The 20283-nt window shown below is 59.1% G+C and overlaps 3 protein-coding genes across 15 annotated transcripts in view; 2 read left to right on the plus strand and 1 right to left on the minus strand.

The window, feature by feature from the left end:
• The window catches only part of SNRNP200 (small nuclear ribonucleoprotein U5 subunit 200), a 59527-nt gene extending 55790 nt beyond the window's left edge, over positions 1–3737 (plus strand). Inside the window, exons 28-31 of the mRNA XM_054000487.1 lie at positions 353–513; positions 1379–1460; positions 2127–2219; positions 2774–3737. Coding sequence (XP_053856462.1) covers positions 353–513; positions 1379–1460; positions 2127–2219; positions 2774–2917 — 480 coding nt within the window. The 3' untranslated portion in view covers positions 2918–3737. The remainder of the gene's footprint in view (positions 1–352; positions 514–1378; positions 1461–2126; positions 2220–2773) is intronic.
• Positions 3738–4246: 509 nt separating this feature from the next.
• Positions 4247–12772, minus strand: CIAO1 (cytosolic iron-sulfur assembly component 1). Its single transcript, XM_054000791.1, has 7 exons — positions 12587–12772; positions 11647–11795; positions 10315–10426; positions 9372–9463; positions 8492–8684; positions 6883–6991; positions 4247–5461 (listed from the first exon to the last, which is right to left on the minus strand). Exons 1-7 carry the CDS (start codon positions 12723–12725, stop codon positions 5218–5220), a joined length of 1038 nt encoding a protein of 345 aa, XP_053856766.1. The 5' UTR covers positions 12726–12772; the 3' UTR covers positions 4247–5217.
• A 1605-nt stretch (positions 12773–14377) lies between these two features.
• TMEM127 (transmembrane protein 127) lies at positions 14378–20283 on the plus strand. Of its 13 annotated transcripts, none has more exons than XM_054000784.1 (6): positions 14378–14692; positions 16671–16835; positions 18765–19253; positions 19285–19330; positions 19361–19800; positions 19831–20283. In XM_054000784.1, exons 1-3 carry the CDS (start codon positions 14455–14457, stop codon positions 19070–19072), a joined length of 711 nt encoding a protein of 236 aa, XP_053856759.1. In that variant the 5' UTR covers positions 14378–14454; the 3' UTR covers positions 19073–19253; positions 19285–19330; positions 19361–19800; positions 19831–20283. The 13 variants fall into 13 exon arrangements, with proteins under 13 accessions (XP_053856759.1, XP_053856761.1, XP_053856760.1 ...); XM_054000786.1 differs by having other exon boundaries at positions 18765–19238; XM_054000785.1 differs by having other exon boundaries at positions 18765–19238; positions 19285–19300; positions 19346–19800.

The raw sequence follows: 20283 nt of genomic DNA on the forward strand, positions 1-20283 counted from the left end.
GGGAATACTCAGGGGACACCTTGGACCTACGGGATACTTTGGGGACACCTTGGGGACACTTTGGGAGCACCTTGGGACCCACGGGATACTTTAGGGACATCTTAGGGATACCCAGGGGACACCTTGGGGACACCAAGGGACACACAGGGGACACCTTGGGGACTTAAGGGACACCCAGGGGACACCTTGGGGACATCTTGGGGGCACCCAGGGGACACTTTGGGGACACCAAGGGACACACAGGGGACACTTTGGGGACACCTTGGTGACACTTTGGAGACACCTTGGGGACACTTTGGGGACACCCAGGTGACACCCTGGGGACACCTTGGGCCGATGGTGGGGATTGCAGGGCGTGGAGAGCGTGTTTGACATCATGGAGATGGAGGACGAGGAGCGCACGGCGCTGCTGCAGCTGCCCGAGGCGCAGATCGCCGACGTGGCGCGCTTCTGCAACCGCTACCCCAACATCGAGCTGTCCTACGAGGTGGGGGACAGGGACAACATCCGCAGGTGAGACCCAGTCATCGGGGTCATCGGGATGGGACTGGGGTCATCGGGGTCATCGGGGTCATCGGGATTGGGACTGGGGTCATCGGGGTCATCGGGATTGGGATTGGGGTCATCGGGATTGGGATTGGGGTCATCGGGGTCATCGGGATTGAGGTCATTGGGGTCATCAGGGTTGGGATTGGGGTCATTGGGGTCATCGGGGATGAGATTGGGGTCACTGGGATGGGATTGGGATTGGGGTCATCGGGATGGGATTGGGGTCATTGGGATTGGGATTGGGGTCATTGGGATGGGATTTGGGTTATTGGGGTCATCGCATGGGATTGGGGTCATTGGGATTGGGATTGGGGTCATTGGGGTCATCGGGGTTGGGATTGGGGTCATCGGGGTTGGGATTGGGGTCATTGGGATGGGATTGAGGTCATTGGGGTCACTGGGATGGGATTGGGGTCATTGGGGTCATCGGGATTGGGATTGGGGTCATTGGGATGGGATTGGGGTCACTGGGATGGGATTGGGATCATTGGGGTCATCGGGGATGAGATTGGGGTCATTGGGATTGTTGGGACCGTTGGGATGGGGTCATGGGGATGGTTCTTCAACCGCTGCCCCAACACGGAGCTGTCCTAGCGGTGGGGGACAGGGACAGCATCCGCAGGTCTGTATGGGATCAACGGGGTCATTGGAGTCACTGGGATCATTGGGATCGTTTGGGGTTGGGGTGTGATCCCAGTGTTCCTGACCCCGTGGTGGTGCTGGGATGGGATATTTGGGGTTTGGGGTTTGGGATGGGATCAGTTTGGGGTTTGGGATGGGATCAGTTTGGGGTTTGGGGTTTGGGGTCACTGACTGTCCCTGTCCCCAGCGGTGGCCCCGTGGTGGTGCTGGTGCAGCTGGAGCGTGAGGAGGAGGTCACGGGGCCGGTCATCGCCCCCCTGTTCCCGCAGGTACCGCGGGATCAGGACCCCTCCATCCCAACCTCCATCCCAACCCCTCCATCCCAACCCATCCATCCCAACCCCTCCATCCCAACCCCTCCATCCCAACCCATCCATCCCAACCCCTCCATCCCAACCTCCATCCCAACCCCTCCATCCCAACCTCCATCCCAACCCCTCCATCCCAACCCATCCATCCCAACCCCTCCATCCCAACCTCCATCCCAACCCCTCCATCCCAACCTCCATCCCAACCCATCCATCCCAACCCATCCATCCCAACCTCCATCCCAACCCCTCCATCCCAACCCATCCATCCCAACCTCCATCCCAACCTCCATCCCAACCCCTCCATCCCAACCTCCATCCCAACCTCCATCCCAACCCCTCCATCCCAACCCCTCCATCCCAACCCCTCCATCCCAACCTCTCCATCCCAACCCCTCCATCCCAACCCCTCCATCCCAACCTCTCCATCCCAACCCATCCATCCCAACCTCTCCATCCCAACCCATCCATCCCACCCGTCCCCGTGTCCCCCGATGTCCCCAGTAATGTCCCCAATGTCCCCACAGAAGCGCGAGGAGGGCTGGTGGGTGGTGGTGGGGTGGCACTGAGGTGGCAGTGTCACTGATGTCCCTGATGTCCCCCATGTCCCCGATGATGTCCCCGCAGAAGCGCGAGGAGGGCTGGTGGGTGGTGATCGGGGACTCCAAGTCCAACAGCCTCATCTCCATCAAACGCCTGACGCTGCAGCAGAAGGCCAAGGTGACAACGGGGGGACAACGGGGTGGCACTGGGGTGGCACCGGGGTGGCACTGGGGTGGCACTGGGGTGACAGTCAGGTAACACTGGGGGTGATACTGGGGACACTGGGGTGACACTGGGGTGACATGAAGGGGGGTGGCACTGCGTGACACTGAGGTGCCACAGGCTGGGTGACACCAGAGTGACCTCAGGTGACCCCGGGTGACCTCAGGTGACCCCGGGTGGTGTCCCTGTGCCAGGTGAAGCTGGACTGGGTGACACTGAGGTGCCATGGGCTGGGTGACCCCGGGTGACCCTGGGTGACCCCAGGTGACCCTGTGTGACCCGCGCTGGTGTCCCTGTGCCAGGTGAAGCTGCACTGGGTGACACAGTGGTGCCACAGGCTGGGTGACACTGGGTGACCCCAGGTGACCCCGGGTGGTGTCCCTGTGCCAGGTGAAGCTGGACTGGGTGACACCATGGTGTCATTGGGTGACACTGAGGTGCCATGGGCTGGGTGACCCCGGGTGACCCCAGGTGACCCCGTGTGACCCGCGCTGGTGTCCCTGTGCCAGGTGAAGCTGGACTTCGTGGCGCCGGCGGCGGGCGCGCAGCACTACACGCTGTTCTTCATGAGCGACGCCTACATGGGCTGCGACCAGGAGTACAAGTTCAGCGTGGACGTCAAGGAGGCCGAGAGCGACTCCGAGTCCGACTGAGCCCAGAGACCCCTCAGGGTCCCAGATGTCCCAGAGAAACCCTGAGTTATCCCTCAGAATTCCAATTATCCCAGAGAAACCCTGAGTTATCCCTCAGAATTCCAATTATCCCAGAGAAATCCTGAGTTACCCCTCAGGATTCCAAATATCCCAGTAAAACCCAAAAATCCCAGAGAAAATCCAAATTTATCCTTCAGGATCCCAAATATCCCAGAGAATCCCTAAGTTGTCCCTCAGAATTCCAGATATCCCAGAGAAATCCTGAGTTATCCCTAAGAATTCCAGATATCTCAGAGAAACCCTGAGTTATCCCTCAGAATTCCAGATATCCCAGAGAAACCCAAAAATCCCAGAAAAAACCCAAAATTATCCCAGTAAAACCCCTCAGAATCCCAAATTTCCCAGTAAAGCTCCTCAGAATCCCAAAAATCCCAGAGAAAACCCAAAAAACCCACAGAATCCCAAAATATCTCAGGAAAACCCAAAAGTCCCAGAGAAAAACTCAAAATATCCCAGAGAAAAACCCAAAGTCTCACAGAATCCCAAAAATCCCAGTGAAATCCCAGCAAAATCCCACAGAATCCCAAAATATCCCAGGGAATCCCAAAATATCCCAGGGAATCCCAAAAACCCACCCAAATACTGTAAAATACCAGAAAATCCCATAAAAATCCCTTGGAATCCCATCAGAACTCCATAAAATCCTACAAAATCCCCTAAAAATCCCCTAAGCCCCCCCGGGTCTCCTCCTGTTGGTTTTTAGGGTTTGGACGTTTTGTACAGAGTTTTTTTTTAGGTTGGAATAAACTTCAGGATGTGACTCGGCCTCGGTGCTGGATCCCAAATTCCCTGATCCCAAATTCCTGGACCCCAAAGCCTCGGGATCCCAAATTCCCCGATCCCAAATTCCCAGATCCCAAACTCTTGGGATTCCAAATTCCTGAAACCCAAAATTCTTGGATCCCAAACTCTTGAACCCCAAATTCCCCAACCCCAAACCCCTGGATCCCAAATTCCCCGATCCCAAATTCCCCAGTCCCAAATCCGTGATCCCAAATTCATGGATCCCAAAATTCTTGGATCCCAAACTCCCCGATCCCAAACCCACCAATTGATCCTAAATCCCCAATCGATCCCAAATTCCCAGATCCCAAATCCCCGATCAATCCCAAATCCCCAAATCCCTGATGGATCCCAAATCCCCAAATCCCAAACCCCTGCTGGATCCCAAACCCCTCAATTGATCCCAAACCCCGCTGGATCCCAAACCCCTGCTGGATCCCAAACCCCTCAATCGATCCCAAACCCTGCTGGATCCCAAACCCCGTGGGTCCCGGTGGGATCCGTGCGTTTTTATTGGCTCTGGGACCCCAACCCCGGCGCCGCCCCGGCGCTCCCGACCCCACAGACCCAACCGGGCACGGGGGCTCGCGAGGTCCTGGAGGGCTTGGGAGGGTTCTGGAGAACATTTGGGAAAATTCTGGAGAACTTTGGGGGTCCTGGAGGACTTTGGGGGGTCCTGGAGAACTTGGGAGGGTTCTGGAGAACATTTGGGAAAATTCTGGAGAACTTTGGGGGTCCTGGAGCACTTTGGGGAGTCCTGGAGGACACAAAGGGGTTCTGGAGAACTTGGGAAGGTTCTGGAGAACTTCAGGGGTCCTGGAGGACTTTGGGGGAGTCCTGGAGGACACAAAGGGGTTCTGGAGGACTTGAGAAGGTTCTGGACAACTTGGGAAGCTCCTGGAGGGCACAGGGGGTTCTGGAGAACATTGGGTGAGCCTGGACGCCACAGGAGGTTCCTGGAGGTCCCCGAGGTGTCCTGGAGACCACAGGAGGTGCTGGAGGCCACAGGAAATTTCTGGAGACCATGGGGGGGGGTTCTGGAGAACATTGGGTGATCCTGGAGGCCACAGGAGGTTCTGGAGGTGCCCTCGGTGCCCAGGAGGTCCCCAAGGTGTCCTGGAGGCCATGGGGACGTTCTGGAGGACATTGGTGATCCTGGAGCCTACAGGAGGTTCCTGGAGGTCCCCGAGGTGCCCCAGAGGTGGCCTCTGTGTCCTGGAGGTCCACTTGGTGCCCTGAACATCCCTGTGGTGCCCAGGAGGTGCCCTCAGTGCCCTGGAGGCCATGGGGGGAGGTTCTGGAGAACATTGGGTGATCCTGGAGCCCACAGGAGGTTCTGGAGGCCACAGGAGGTTCCAGGAGGTCCCCGTGGTGCCCAGGAGGTGCCCTCGATGCCCTGAACGTCCCCTCGGTGCCCGGGAGGTCCCCGAGGTGCCCCCTCGGTGCGCTGGCGCCCCTCAGAGGCCGTCGGGGCGCTGGTAGCGCCAGAAGGCGACGTCGCCGTCGTCGCCGCAGGACGCCAGCAGCCCCGGCTCCCGCGGGTGCCAGGCCACGCCGTTGGCGTCCTGCGCGTGCGCCCGCGGCACCTGCGCCGCCAGCCCGAACGTCACCGGGGAGCCCGGGGACGCCGGGGCCACCTCCTCGAACACCCGCACGGCGTCGTCACCGCACGCCGTGGCCACCGCGCCCGTCAGGTGGCACCTGCGGGGACAGGGAGGGGACAGGTGGCACCCGGCAGGGACAGGGACAGGGGACAGGTGGCACCTGGCAGGGACAGGGACAGGTGGCACCTGGCAGGAACAGGGAGGGGACAGGTGGCACCTGCGAGGACAGGGACAGGGGACAGGTGGCACCTGGCAAGGACAGGGATGGGGACAGGTGGCACCTGTGGGGACAGGGACAGGGACAGGTGGCACCTGGCAAGGACAGGGAGGGGACAGGTGGCACCCGGCAGGGACAGGGACAGGGACAGGTGGCACCCGGCAGGGACAGGGACAGGGGACAGGGGACAGGTGGCACCTGCGGGGACAGGGAGGGGACAGGGACAGGTGGCACCTGGCAGGGACAGGGACAGGTGGCACCTGGGCAGGGACAGGGACAGGGACAGGTGGCACCTGCGGGGACAGGGAGGGGACAGGTGGCACCTGGCAGGGACGGGGGACAGGGACAGGTGGCACCTGGCAGGGACAGGGAGGGGACAGGGACAGGTGGCACCTGGGCAGGGACAGGGAGGGGACAGGGACAGGTGGCACCTGGGCAGGGACAGGGAGGGGACAGGGGACAGGTGGCACCTGTGGGGACAGGGACAGGGAAGGGACAGGGGACAGGTGGCACCTGGGCAGGGATAGGGAGGGGACAGGGAACAGGTGACACCTGGCAGGGACAGGGACAGGGACGGGTGGCACCTGCAGGGGACAGGGACAGGGAGGGGACAGGGATGGGTGGCACCTGGCAGGGACAGGGACAGTGGTCAGGTGGCATCTGGGTAGGGGACAGGAAGAGGGTCACTGAGGGGACAAGGGACAGGGGACAGGTGGCATCTGGCAGGGGACAGGGACAGGGTCAGGGTGGGGACAGAGAACAGGGAGGGGACAAGGTGGCACCTGGGGACACAGGGAGGGGAGGGGAGGGGTGGCACCTGGAGGCGTCACCAGAGTGGTGGCATCTGGAGGGCCACAGGGAGGGGACAGGGCCCCAGGGAGGTGTCCCTGGTGTCCCCAGGGAGGTGTCCCCAATGTCCCCAGGGAGGTGTCCCCAGTGTCCCCAGGGAGGTGTCCCCGGTGTCCCCAGGGAGGTGTCCCTGGTGTCCCCAGGGAGGTGTCCCTGTCCCCAGGGAGGTGTCCCTGGTGTCCCCAGGGAGGTGTCCCTGTCCCCAGGGAGGTGTCCCCGGTGTCCCCAGGGAGGTGTCCCTGGTGTCCCCAGGGAGGTGTCCCTGGTGTCCCCAGGGAGGTGTCCCCAATGTCCCCAGGGAGGTGTCCCCGGTGTCCCCAGGGAGGTGTCCCCGGTGTCCCCAGGGAGGTGTCCCTGGTGTCCCCAGGGAGGTGTCCCCGGTGTCCCCAGGGAGGTGTCCCCAATGTCCCCAGGGAGGTGTCCCCAATGTCCCCGATGTCCCCGGTGCTCACCAGGCCACGTCGTAGATGCTGCGCCCGTGGTACCCGGACAGGGTGCACACACACTGCCAGCTGTGCTCCGTGCCACCGCCTGGGGACATTGGGGACATTGGGGACATCACTGGGGACATTGGGGACATCACTGGGGACATTGGGGACATTGGGGACATCACAGGGACATTGGGGACATGGGCACACACACTGCCAGCTGTGCTCCGTGCCACCGCCTGGGGACATTGGGGACATCATTGGGGACATCACTGGGGTGTCCACCCCCACAGGGTGCGGTCATCGCTGCAGGACACGAGTCCCTGTCCCCATGTCCCTGTCCCCATGTCCCCAATGTCCCCATGCCCCCATGTCCCTGTCCCCATGTCCCTGTCCCCATGTCCCCAATGTCCCCATGTCCCTGTCCCCATGTCCCTGTCCCCATGTCCCTGTCCCCGTGTCCCTGTCCCCAATGTCCCCATGTCCCCGTGTCCCTGTCCCCGTGTCCCTGTCCCCATGTCCCTGTCCCCATGTCCCCATGTCCCTGTCCCCGTGTCCCTGTCCCCATGTCCCTGTCCCCATGTCCCTGTCCCCGTGTCCCTGTCCCCAATGTCCCCAATGTCCCCATGTCCCCATGTCCCTGTCCCCATGTCCCTGTCCCCAATGTCCCCAATGTCCCCGTGTCCCTGTCCCCATGTCCCCATGTCCCCATGTCCCCATGTCCCCGTGTCCCTGTCCCCAATGTCCCCCATGTCCCCATGTCCCTGTCCCTGTCCCCGTGTCCCTGTGTCCCTCACCGTGTGCTGGGCTGCGCTGCCACACGCGCAGGGTGCGGTCATCGCTGCAGGCCACGAGTCCCTGTCCCCATGTCCCCAATGTCCCCCATGTCCCCAATGTCCCCATGTCCCTGTCCCCATGTCCCCATGTCCCCGTGTCCCCCTGTCCCTGTCCCCGTGTCCCTCACCGTGTGCCGGGCTGCGCTGCCACACGCGCAGGGTGCGGTCATCGCTGCAGGCCACGAGTCCCTGTCCCCATGTCCCCAATGTCCCCCATGTCCCCAATGTCCCCATGTCCCTGTCCCCATGTCCCCATGTCCCCGTGTCCCCCTGTCCCTGTCCCCGTGTCCCTCACCGTGTGCCGGGCTGCGCTGCCACACGCGCAGGGTGCGGTCATCGCTGCAGGACACGAGTCCCTGTCCCCATGTCCCCATGTCCCCATGTCCCTGTCCCCATGTCCCCATGTCCCCATGTCCCCATGCCCCCATGTCCCTTGTCCCCATGTCCCCATGTCCCCCTGTCCCTGTCCCCGTGTCCATGTCCCCATGTCCCCAATGTCCCCATGCCCCCATGTCCCCCTGTCCCCATGTCCCTGTCCCCAATGTCCCCAATGTCCCCATGCCCCCATGTCCCTGTCCCTGTGTCCCTGTCCCCAATGTCCCCATGTCCCCATGTCCCCGTGTCCCCGTGTCCCTCACCGTGTGCCGGGCTGCGCTGCCACACGCGCAGGGTGCGGTCATCGCTACAGGACACGAGTCCCTGTCCCCATGTCCCTGTCCCCATGTCCCTGTCCCTGTGTCCCTGTCCCCAATGTCCCCATGTCCCTGTCCCTGTCCCCGTGTCCCCGTGTCCCTCACCGTGTGCCGGGCTGCGCTGCCACACGCGCAGGGTGCGGTCATCGCTGCAGGACACCAGGCGCTGGCCGGAGCGCTCCCAGGCCACTGCCCACACGGTGGACGTGTGTCCCTCCAGGGTGGCACAGCACACCCAGTCGTCCTCGTCCTCGCGGTACAGCCGCACCGTGTCGTCGTAGCTGGCGCTGGCCAGCAGCTGGGGACACGTTGGGGACACGTTGGGGACACGTTGGGGACACGTTGGGGACACCGCTGGGGACACTGGGGGGACTGGGGACACTGGGGGGATTGGGGACACTGGGAGGACTGGGGACACTGGGATCACACCGTGTCGTCGTAGCTGGTGCTGGCCAGCAGCTGGGGACATGGGGACATCGTTGGGGACACCGGGGACACTGGGGGGAGTGGGGACACTGGGGGGAATTGGGACACTGGGGACATTGGGGACATGAATGGGACCCTGACAGGGTCTGGGGGTCTTGGGGGTCTCTGGGGGGGTCCTGTGGGAGTTTGGGGTGTCCCCAGGTGTGTCCCAGCTCCTCCCAGGTGTCCCAGGTGTGTCCCTGGTAGAGTTTGGGGTGTCCCAGGTGTCCCCCCAGGTGTGTCCCCACGTGTCCCCATGTCCCCCCAGGTGTCCCCAGGTGTCCCCCCATGTCCCCCCAGGTGTCCCCAGGTCCCCCCATGTCCCCCCAGGTGTCCCCCCAGGTGATCCCATGTCCCCCCATGTCCCCCCAGGTGTCCCCCCAGGTGTCCCCCCATGTCCCCCCAGGTGTCCCCCCATGTCCCCCCAGGTGTGTCCCTAGGTGTCCCCATGTCCCCCCAGGTGTCCCCATGTCCCCCCAGGTGTCCCCCCATGTCCCCCCAGGTGTCCCCATGTCCCCACCTCCTGGCTGGGGTGCCACACCACGTGTTTGACGTCCTGGCTGTGGGCGCTCAGCACGCTGACACACTCGAACTCCTGCTCCTCCTCGTCCACTGCGGGGACAGGGGACAGTGGTCAGTGTGGGCAGTGTGGTCAGTGGTCAGTGTGGGCAGTGGTCAGTGTGGTCAGTGTGGTCAGTGGTCAGTGTGGTCACTGTGGTCAGTGTGGTCAGTGTGGTCAGTGGTCACTCTGGTCAGTGGTCAGTGGTCACTCACCCTCCCAGACCCAGACGCTCTTGTCGCGGCTGCAGGTGGCCAGCAGTGCCCCCGAGGGTGCCCAGGGGGGTCAGTGCTCACTGGTCACTGTGGTCACTGTGGTCACTGCAGTCACTGGTCACTGGTCAGTGGTCAGTGTGGTCAGTGGTCACTGTGGTCAGTGGTCAGTGGTCACTCACCCTCCCAGACCCAGACGCTCTTGTCGCGGCTGCAGGTGGCCAGCAGTGCCCCCGAGGGTGCCCAGGGGGATCAGTGCTCACTGGTCACTGTGGTCACTGTGGTCACTGTGGTCACTGGTCACTGGTCACTGGTCAGTGGTCACTGTGGTCACTGTGGTCAGTGGTCACTCACCCTCCCAGACCCAGACGCTCTTGTTGCGGCTGCAGGTGGCCAGCAGTGCCCCCGAGGGTGCCCAGGGGGGTCAGTGGTCAGTGTGGTCAGTGCTCAGTGGTCACTCTGGTCACTGCAGTCACTGGTCACTGGTCAGTGGTCAGTGGTCAGTGGTCACTCACCCTCCCAGACCCAGACGCTCTTGTCGCGGCTGCAGGTGGCCAGCAGTGCCCCCGAGGGTGCCCAGGGGGGTCAGTGCTCACTGGTCACTGTGGTCACTGTGGTCACTGCAGTCACTGGTCACTGGTCAGTGGTCAGTGTGGTCACTGGTCAGTGGTCAGTGGTCAGTGGTCACTCACCCTCCCAGACCCAGACGCTCTTGTCGCGGCTGCAGGTGGCCAGCAGTGCCCCCGAGGGTGCCCAGGCCACGGCCTTCACCTCGTTCTCGTGCCCCTCCAGCGTGGCCACCACCTGCGGGCACCGGGCACGTGCACGGGGGCACGGGGGAGTCAGGGGGTTTGGGGGGGTCTGGGGGGGATTTGGGTCGGTCTGGGGGGTTTGGGGGGGACTTGGGGGGTTTGGGGGGAAATCAGAGGGGTTTTGGGGGGGGGTTGGGTGGGATTTGGGGGGAATTTGGGTGGGATTTGGGTGGGATTTGGGGGGGTTTTGGGGGGAATTTGGGGGGGATTTGGGGGTTCTGGGGGGTTTTGGGGGGGGGTCTGGGGGATTTGAAGGAGTTTGGGGGGTTTGGGGGGATTTGGGGATTCTGGGGAGGATTTGGAAGGGTTTTGGGGGGTTCTGGGGAGGATTTGGGGGGGTCTGGGTGGATTTTTGGGGGGAATCAGGGGGGGGTTTGGGTGGGACTGGGGGGGGTTGGGAGGTGGGAAAGGGTCTGGGGGTGTCGGGGGGGCACAGGTGACAATGGGGGGGTGACACAGGTGACAGAGGTGACACACAGGTGACACAGGTGACACAGGTGACACAGGTGACACACAGGTGACACAGGTAACACACAGGTGACACAGAGGTGACACAGGTGACACACAGGTGACACACAGGTGACACACAGGTGACACACGTGACACACAGGTGACACACAGGTGACACAGGTGACACAGGTGACACAGGTGACACACAGGTGACACAGGTAACACACAGGTGACACAGAGGTGACACAGGTGACACACAGGTGACACACAGGTGACACACAGGTGACACACGTGACACACAGGTGACACACAGGTGACACAGGTGACACAGAGGTGACACAGGTGACACACAGGTGACACACAGGTGACACAGGTGACACACATGACACACAGGTGACACAGGTGACACAGGTGACACAGAGGTGACACAGGTGGCACACAGGTGACACACAGGTGACACAGGTGACACACATGACACACAGGTGACACAGGTGACACAGGTGACACACGACACACACGACACACATGACACAGATGACACACAGGTGACACACAGGTGACACAGATGACACAGCTGACACAGGTGACACACATGACACACAGGTGACAGGTGACACACAGGTGACACACAGGTGACACACAGGTGACACAGGTGACACAGAGGTGACACAGAGGTGACAGGTGACACAGGTGACACAGGTGACACAGACGACACACATGACACACACGTGACACACAGGTGACACAGGTGACAGGTGGCACCTCGAAGCCGTGCTCGTGCCGCCTCCACACGCAGGTGGTGCCGTCGAAGCTGGCCGAGGCCAGGAAGTGCCCGCAGGGCGACCAGGCCACGCGGCGCACGGTGCGCTGGTGCCCGTCAGCCAGCACCGCCCGGCACGCCCAGCCCACGCCTGGGGACACAGGGACACTGAGGCACAGCGAGGGACACTGAGGCACAGCGCTGGTGCCCGTCAGCCAGCACCGCCCGGCACGCCCAGCCCGCGCCTGGGGACACAGGGACACTGAGGCACACCGAGGGACACTGAGGCACAGCGAGGGACACTGAGGCACAGCGAGGGGAGAGCACGGACAGCGGGACAGGGCCCTGCCAGCCCCGTGGCCAGCCTGGTCCCCCCTCATAGTCCCGTTCCCGTTCCCATTCCCATTCCCGGTTTCCCCGTTCCCATTCCTGTTCCCGGTTTCCCCATTCCCATTCCCGGTTTCCCATTCCGTTTCCCGTTCCCGGTTTCCCCGGTCCCACTGCCGGTCCCCTCTCACCATCCCGGTTCCTCAATCCCCTCACGGGTCGTTCCCGGTCCCGCTCACCCTCACAGCGCCGGACCCTCACTGACACTGAACTCCCGTTCCCGTTCCCGGTTTCCCCGTTCCCATTCCCGGTTTCCCGGTTCCCGCTCACCCTCGCGGCCCCAGACGCGCACGGTCCCGTCCCCGTTCCCGTTCCCGTTTTCCCCGTTCCCGTTCCCGTTTTCCCTGTCCCCGTTCCCGTTCTCGGTTTCCCCGTTCCCGTTCCCGTTCCCGTTCCCGGTTTCCCGGTTCCCGTTTTCCCCGTTCCCGTTCCCGGTTTCCCCGTTCCCATTCCCGGTTTCCCGGTTCCCGCTCACCGTCGCGGCCCCAGACGCGCACGGTCCCGTTCCCGTTCCCGTTCCCATTCCCGGTTTCCCCGTTCCCGGTTCCCGCTCACCGTCGCGGCCCCAGACGCGCACGGTCCGGTCCCCGCCGCAGGACGCCAGCAGGGCCCCGCTGGGGCTCCAGGCCAGGGCCCAGCAGCGGGACTCGGGGTGCGCGGACACGCGGCACAGCAGCGACAGCGCCTCGGGCATGGCGGCACCGGCACCGACACCGACACCGGAACCGGAACCGACACCGACACCGGAACCGGAACCGACACCGACACCGGAACCGGAACCGACACCGCAACCGGAACCGGGGCGGTGCCGGAAGCGGAACAGAAGCGGAAGCGGAAGCGCGGCCGGGCGGGGCCCTGAGGAGGGCCCGGAGCCGCTACCGGGGTCCGGCGGGGTCGGGATCGGCACCGGCAGCGGCAGCGGCACCGCCTGCCCCGGGATCGGCACCGGCAGCGGCACCGGCATCGCCTGCCCCGGGATCGGCACCGGCACCGCCTGCCCCGCACCGGGGCCGCTGTCGGGGCGTCCGGGCCGGGATCAGCGCGTTCGGAGCGGCCGGGATCCGTGTCGGGGAACCGGGATCGGTGTCGGGAGAGCGGGGCCGGTATCGGGGAACCGGGATCCGTGTCAGGGGACCGGGGCCGGTATCGGGGAACCGGGATCGGTGTCGGGAGACCGGGGCCGGTATCGGGGAACCGGGATCGGTGTCGGGAGACCGGGGCCGGTATCGGAAGCTGCTGCCGGTGAAGCCGGGGCGGGTGTCGGGGATCCCGGAGCCGGTACCGGTGAAGCCGGGGCGGGTGCCGGGGGTCCCGGAGCCGGTACCGGGGGTCCAGGGGTGGGTACCGGGGGTCCCGGGGCGGGTGCCGGTGAGCCGGAACGGGTCCCGGTGACCCCGGTCCCGGTGACCCGGCGCTGGTGTTGCTGCCCCGGTACCGGGACCGGAGCGGGTGACCCGAACGGCCCCGGTGACCCAGAGCCGGTCCCGGTGACCCGGGGCCGGTGGCACTGCCCTGGTACCGGGAGCCAGAGCGGGTGATCCTGAACCGGTGCCGGTGACCCGGAGCCGGTGTCTGTTATCCCGGTACCGCTCCCGGTTCTGCTCCCGGTGCCGGTGACCCAGAGCTGGTGTCCGTAACCCTAGTGCCGCTCCCGGTGCCAGAGCTGCTCCCGGTTCCTCTCCCAGTCCCGGTTCCCCTCCTGCTGCCGGTTCTGCTCCTGGTGCCGGTTCCAGTCTCAGTGCCGGTGACCCAGAGCTGGTGTCCATAATCCCGGAGCCAGTCCCGGTCCCGGTTCCCTCCCGGTTCCTCTCCCGGTGCCGGTTCCTCTCCCGGTTCCTCTCCTGGTCCCGGTTCCCTCCCGGTTCCTCTCCCAGTCCCGGTTCCTCTCCCGGTTCCTCTCCCAGTCCCAGTTCCCTCCCGGTTCCTCTCCCGGTGCCGGTTCCTCTCCCAGTCCCAGTTCCTCTCCCGGTCCCAGTTCCCTCCCGGTTCCTCTCCCAGTCCCGGTTCCTCTCCCGGTTCCTCTCCCAGTCCCAGTTCCCTCCCGGTTCCTCTCCCGGTCCCGGTTCCTCTCCCAGTCCCGGTTCCTCTCCCGGTGCCGGTTCCCTCCCGGTTCCTCTCCCGCTCCCAGTTCCTCTCCCAGTCCCGGTTCCCAGTCCCGGTTCCTCTCCCGGCTCCTCTCCCGGTGCCGGTTCCTCTCGCGGCTCCTCTCCCAGTCCTGGTTCCTCTCCCGGTGCCGGTTCCGTCCCGGTTCCTCTCCCAGCTCCTCTCCCGCTCCCGGTTCCTCTCGCGGTGCCGGTTCTCAGTCCCGGTTCCCAGTCCCGGTTCCTCTCGCGGCTCCTCTCCCGGTGCCGGTTCCTCTCCCGGTGCTGGTTCCGTCCCGGTTCCTCTCGCGGCTCCGTTCCCGCCGTCGGTCGGGCGCAGCGATGTACCCCGGCCCCGCGGCGGGCGCGGCGGGGGCGCGGCGGCGGCGCGGCGCGGCGGCGCTGCCCAAGCAGCCGGAGCGCAGCCTGGCGTCGGCGCTGCCGGGCGCGCTGGCCGTCACGGCGCTCTGCACGGCGCTGGCCGAGCCCGCCTGGCTGCGCATCCACGGCGGCACCTGCGCCCGCCAGGAGCTGGGCGTGGCCGACGTGCTGGGCTTCGTGCAGCCCGAGCTGCTGCGAGGTGAGCGGCGCCGCTTCCGGAACCTTCCGGGGCCTTCTGTGTCCTTCTAGAACCTCCTGTGCCCTCCTGTGCCCTTCTAAACCCTTCTGTGCCCTTCTAAACCCTTCTGTGTCCTTCCGGGGCCTTCTGTGTCCTTCTAAACCCTTCTGTGTCCTTCTAAACCCTTCTGTGTCATTCCGGAACCTTCTGGGGCCTTCCAGGGCCTTCTGGGGCCTTCCAGAACCTTCCGGGGCCTTCTGTGTCCTTCTGGAACCTTCTGTGTCCTTCTGTGCCCTCCTGTGCCCTTCTAAACCTTTCTGTGCCCTTCTGGAACCTTCTGGGGCCTTCCAGGGCCTTCTGGGGCCTTCTGGAACCTTCTGTGTCCTTCTGTGCCCTCCTGTGCCCTTCTAAACCTTTCTGTGCCCTTCTGGAACCTTCTGGGGCCTTCCGGGGCCTTCTGTGTCCTTCTAGAACCTCCTGTGCCCTTCTGTGTCCTTCTAAACCCTTCTGTGCCCTTCCAGAACCTTCTGTGTCCTTCCAGAACCTTCTGGGGCCTTCTGTGTCCTTCTGGAACCTTCCGGGGCCTTCTGGGGCCTTCTGGAACCTTCTGTGTGCTTCTAGAACCTCCTGTGCCCTTCTAAACCTTTCTGTGCCCTTCTGGAACCTTCCGGGGCCTTCTGGGGCCTTCTGGAACCTTCTGTGTCCTTCTAGAACCTCCTGTGCCCTCCTGTGCCCTTCTAAACCCTTCTGTGCCCTTCTGGAACCTTCTGTGTCCTTCTGTGCCCTCCTGTGCCCTTCTAAACCCTTCCGTGCCCTTCCAGAACCTTCCAGAACCTTCTGTGTCGTTCTGGTCCTTCCAGAATCTTCCACGACCTTCCAGACCTTTCCATGACCTCCCTGAGCCTAACAAACCCTCCTGGCCCTTCCGGAACTTGGATTTTTTTGCCAAAAAAAAAAAAAAACGGAATTTTTTGGGCAGAAAATGCAGATTTTTGGGAAAAAATTTTTTGGTAGAAAAGCTGATTTTTGGGGGAATTTTTTTGGGTGGAAAATCCCAATTTTTTGGGCAGGAAAATCCCATTATGTGGGCAGAAAAATCGGATTTTTTTGGACGGAAAGTGCGATTTTTTTGGGCAGAAAAATCCAATTTTTGGGGAGAACTTTTTTGGGTGGAAAACCTGATTTTGGGGGGAATTTTTGGTGCAGAAAATTTGATTTTTTTTGTGCAGAAAATGGGATTTTTTTTGCTGAAAAATCAGATTTTTTTCTAAAAAATCAAATTTTTTTCCATCTGATCCCTTTTTTTCCCCCTTTATTTCCCCCCAGATTTCTGCATGAACCCGCAGACGGTGCTGCTGCTTCCGGGGCGCTTTTTGATTGAAAAATGGAATTTTAGTGCAGAAAATCAGAATTTTTTTGGGCAGAAAAATCCAATTTTTGGGAAGAATTTTTTGGGTGCAAAACCTGATTTTGGGGGGAATTTTTTGTGCAGAAAATTGGATTTTTTTTGCTAAAAAATTGGATTTTTTTGCTGAAAAATTGGATTTTTTTGCTGAAAAATCAGGGGTTTTTTGCTGAAAAATCGGATTTTTTTCTAAAAAATCAAATTTTTTTTCCATCTGTTCCCTTTTTTTCCCCTTTTCCCCCCAGATTTCTGCATGAACCCGCAGCCGGTGCTGCTGCTCCACGTCATCGCCGCCTTTTGCTTCCGGGGCGCTTTTTGATTGAAAAATGGAATTTTAGTGCAGAAAATTGGATTTTTTTGGGCAGAAAAATCCAATTTTTGGGAAGAATTTTTTTGGGTGCAAAACCTGATTTTGGAGGGAATTTTTTGTGCAGAAAATTTGATTTTTTTTGCTAAAAAATTGGATTTTTTTGCTGAAAAATTGGATTTTTTTGCTGAAAAATCGGGATTTTTTTTGCTGAAAAATCGGATTTTTTTCTAAAAAATCAAATTTTTTTTCCATCTGATCCCTTTTTTTCCCCTTTTTCCCCCCAGATTTCTGCATGAACCCGCAGACGGTGCTGCTGCTCCGCGTCATCGCCGCCTTCTGCTTCCTGGGCATCGTGTGCAGCCTGGGCGCGTTCCTGCTCGACGTCTTCGGGCCCAAACACCCGGCCCTGAAAATCACCCGGCGCTACGCCTTCGCCCACATCCTCACAGGTGGGGGCACCCCAAAACGGCCCCCAAATCCCCCCAAAAGAAAAAAAAAATCACCCAAAAATCCCCCCAAAATTAAAAAAAATCGGTGGAATTGTCATCGAAAATGCCCCAAAAATTAAAATAAAAACAATGGAATTTTGCCCAAAAATTAAAAAAAAAAAAGCAGTAGAATTGCACCCAAAAATCGCCCAAAAATTAAAAAAAAAAAAAAAAGTGGTGGAATTCCACCTAAAAATTCCCCAAAAATTAAAAAAACATGGTGGAATTCCACCCAAAAATGCCCCTTAAAAAGCTCTGAAATTCCTCCAAAACTTAAAAAAATACACGGGGGAATTCCACCAAAAATCCCCCAAGAATAAAAAAAAAAAAGCAGCAGAATTTCAGCCCAAAACCCCCAGAAATTGAAAAAAAACCCCACAGAATTTTCATGAAAAATTCCCCTAAAAAAGCTCCAAAACTCCCCCAAAAATTAAAAATAAAAAAGCAGCGGAATTTTGTCCAAAAATCTCCTAAAATTAAAAAAAAAAACCATGGGGGAATTCCACCCAAAAAATCTCCCAGAAACTAAAAAAAAAAAAAAAACAAAAAAGGATGAAATTCCACCCAAAGATCTCCCCAAAACCCCTCCCAAAAAAACACCCGAAAATTAAAAAACTGCGAAAATCCCCCCAAAAATCCCATTTTTTTCCATTTTTCCCATTTCCCCCAATCTAACCCATTTTCCACATTTTTTTTCCCATTTTTTTCTGTGTTTTTTCCCATTTTTCCATGTTTTTTCACATTTCCCCATTTTTCCAATTTTCCCCCAATCTAACCCATTTTTTCCCATATTTTCCATGGTTTTTTCCCATTTTTTCCATGTTTTTTTCCCATCTTTTCCGTGTTTTTCCCATTTTTCCCATCTTCCCCCAATCTAACCCATTTTTTCCCATTTTTCCCCATTCTCCCCTCGTTTTTTCCCATTTTTCCACATTTTTTCCCATTTTTCTCCAATCTAACACATTTTCCATGGTTTTTCCTCAATCTTACCCATTCTTCCCATTTTTTCCCATTTTCCCCCGATCTAACCCATTTTGTCTCATTTTTTCCCATTTTCCCCTTATTTCCCACGTTTTTCCCATTTTCCCATGTTTTTTCCCATTTTTCCAATTTTCCCCCAAACTAACCCATTTGTTCCCATTTTTTCCAATTTTTCCCATTTTCCCCTGATCTAACCCATTTTTTCCCATTTTTTCCAATTTTTCCTATTTTCCCCCAATCTAACCCATTTTTTTTCCATTTTTTCATGTTTTTTCCGATCTTTTCTGTGTTTTTTCCCATTTTTCCCCAGTCTAACCCATTTTTTCTCATTTTTTCCCATTTTTCCCATTTTTTTCCCATTTTTCCATGTTTTTCCCATTTTTTCCATTTTCTCCCATTTTCCCCGATCTAACCAATTTTTTCTCATTTTTTCCCATTTTTTCCCATTTTTTCTCATTTTTTCCCCAATCTAACCCATTTTTTCTGATTTTTCCAATTTTTCCCCATTTTCCCCAATCTAACCCATTTTTCCAATTTTTTCCCATTTTTTTCCCATTTTTTTCCCATTTTCCCCCAATCTAATCCTGTTTTTTCCATTTTTCCCCATTTTTTCCCCGATCTAACCCATTTTTTCTCATTTTTTCCCATTTTTTTCCCATTTTTTCCCATTTCCCCCCAATCTTACCCATTTTTTTCCAATTTTTTCCCCTTTTTTCCTCATTTTTCCCCATTTTTTCCCATTTTTTTTCATTTTTTTCTCATTTTTTCCCATTTTTTCCCATTTTTTCCCATTTTCCCCAATCTAAACCATTTTTTCCCCATTTTTCCCCCGTTTTTTCCCCATTTTTCCCCGTTTTTCCCGTTTCCCCCCGGTCTAACCCCTTTCTCCGTATTTCCCCGCGCTCCCAGTCCTGCAGTGCGCCACCGTGATCGGCTTCTGCTACTGGGCCTCGGAGCTGCTGCTGGCGCAGCAGCAGCAGCACAAGAAGTACCACGGCTCCCAGGTGTTCGTCACCTTCGCCGTCAGCTTCTACCTGGTGGCCGGCGCCGGCGGCGCCTCCATCCTGGCCACGGCGGCCAACCTGCTGCGGCACTACCCCAGCGAGGAGGAGGAGCAGGCGCTGGAGCTGCTCTCCGAGATGGAGGAGGCCGAGCCCTACGGCCCCGACTACGAGGTGGTCAACCAGTTCCAGCCGCCGCCCGCCTACACGCCGTGACGCCGCGCGGATCGGCGCCGGACGGGCCCCGGCCGCCACCGCCGCGGTTGTTGGGGTTGTGGCGAGCGAGATCGAGGTCATCGAGATCGTGGTCATCTGATTGTGGGTCATCGAGATCGTGGTCATTGAGATCGAGGTCATCGAGATCGTGGTCATTGAGATCGAGGTCATCGAGATCGTGGTCATCTTGATCGGGGGTCACCGCGATCGAGGTCATCTTGATCGGGGGTCATCGCAATCGAGGTCATCGTGATCGAGGTCATCAAGATTGAGGTCATCGCGATTGAGGTCATCGAGATCGTGGTCATCTTGATCGGGGGTCATCGAGATCGCGGTCATCGAGATCGTGGTCATCTGATTGTGGGTCATCGAGATCATGGTTGTTGAGATCGTGGTCATCGCGATCGTGGTCATCGCAATCGAGGTCATCGCGATCGTGGTCATCTTGATCGGGGGTCATCAAGATCGTGGTCGTCGAGATCGCGGTCATCGCAATCGAGGTCATCGAGATTGTGGTTACCTTGATTGTGGGTCATCGCGATCGTGGTCATTGCGATTGTGGTCATCTTGATCGGGGATTATCACGATCAAGGTCATCGAGATCGCGGTCATCGAGATCGTGGTCATCTGATTGTGGGTCATCGCGATCGTGGTCGTTGAGATCGTGGTCATCGCGATCGTGGTCGTTGAGATCGTGGTTACCTTGATTGTGGGTCATCGCGATCGTGGTCGTTGAGATCGCGGTCATTGCAATCGAGGTCATCGAGATCGTGGTCACCTCGATCGTGGGTCATCGCGATTGTGGTCATCACGATTGAGGTCATCATGATCCCGGTCATTGCGATCGTGGTCATCACGATCGAGGTCACCTTCACTGTGGGTCATCGTGATCGTGGTCATCGCGATCGTGGTTATCACGATCATGGTCATCGCGATCGTGGTCACTTGATCCCAGCACTGTGAATGTGGGTCATCACGATTGTGGTGACCTTGATCGTGGGTCATCGCGATCGTGGTCATTGTGGTCGTGGTCACTTGATCCTGACACCACGATTGTGGGTCATCACGATCGTGGTCATCGCCATCACGGTCACCTTGATTGTGGGTCATCGTGATTGAGGTCACCGTGATATGGTCACCTTGATCATGGGTCATCGAGATCGTGGTCATCAAGATCACGGTCATTGAGATCGACGTCACCATGATCGTGG

The sequence above is a fragment of the Vidua macroura genome, chromosome 28 (genome assembly GCF_024509145.1).
Source record: "Vidua macroura isolate BioBank_ID:100142 chromosome 28, ASM2450914v1, whole genome shotgun sequence".
Classification (NCBI taxonomy): Eukaryota; Metazoa; Chordata; class Aves; order Passeriformes; family Viduidae; genus Vidua; species Vidua macroura.

Bases quoted from the DNA above. Each gene is read 5' to 3' on its own strand.
- CIAO1 (XM_054000791.1), bottom strand. From the start codon at position 12,725: ATGCCCGAGGCGCTGTCGCTGCTGTGCCGCGTGTCCGCGCACCCCGAG. The intron at 10,427-11,646 runs GTGCCACCTGTC...CGGTGCCCGCAG, and splicing joins GGCACGAGCACGGCTTCGAG to GTGGTGGCCACGCTGGAGGG. The intron at 8,685-9,371 runs GTGGGGACATGG...ACGTGTCCCCAG, and splicing joins TGTGGCACCCCAGCCAGGAG to CTGCTGGCCAGCGCCAGCTA.
- TMEM127 (XM_054000774.1), top strand. From the start codon at position 14,455: ATGTACCCCGGCCCCGCGGCGGGCGCGGCGGGGGCGCGGCGGCGGCGC. The intron at 14,693-16,670 runs GTGAGCGGCGCC...TTTTCCCCCCAG, and splicing joins GCAGCCCGAGCTGCTGCGAG to ATTTCTGCATGAACCCGCAG. The intron at 16,836-18,764 runs GTGGGGGCACCC...CCGCGCTCCCAG, and splicing joins CTTCGCCCACATCCTCACAG to TCCTGCAGTGCGCCACCGTG.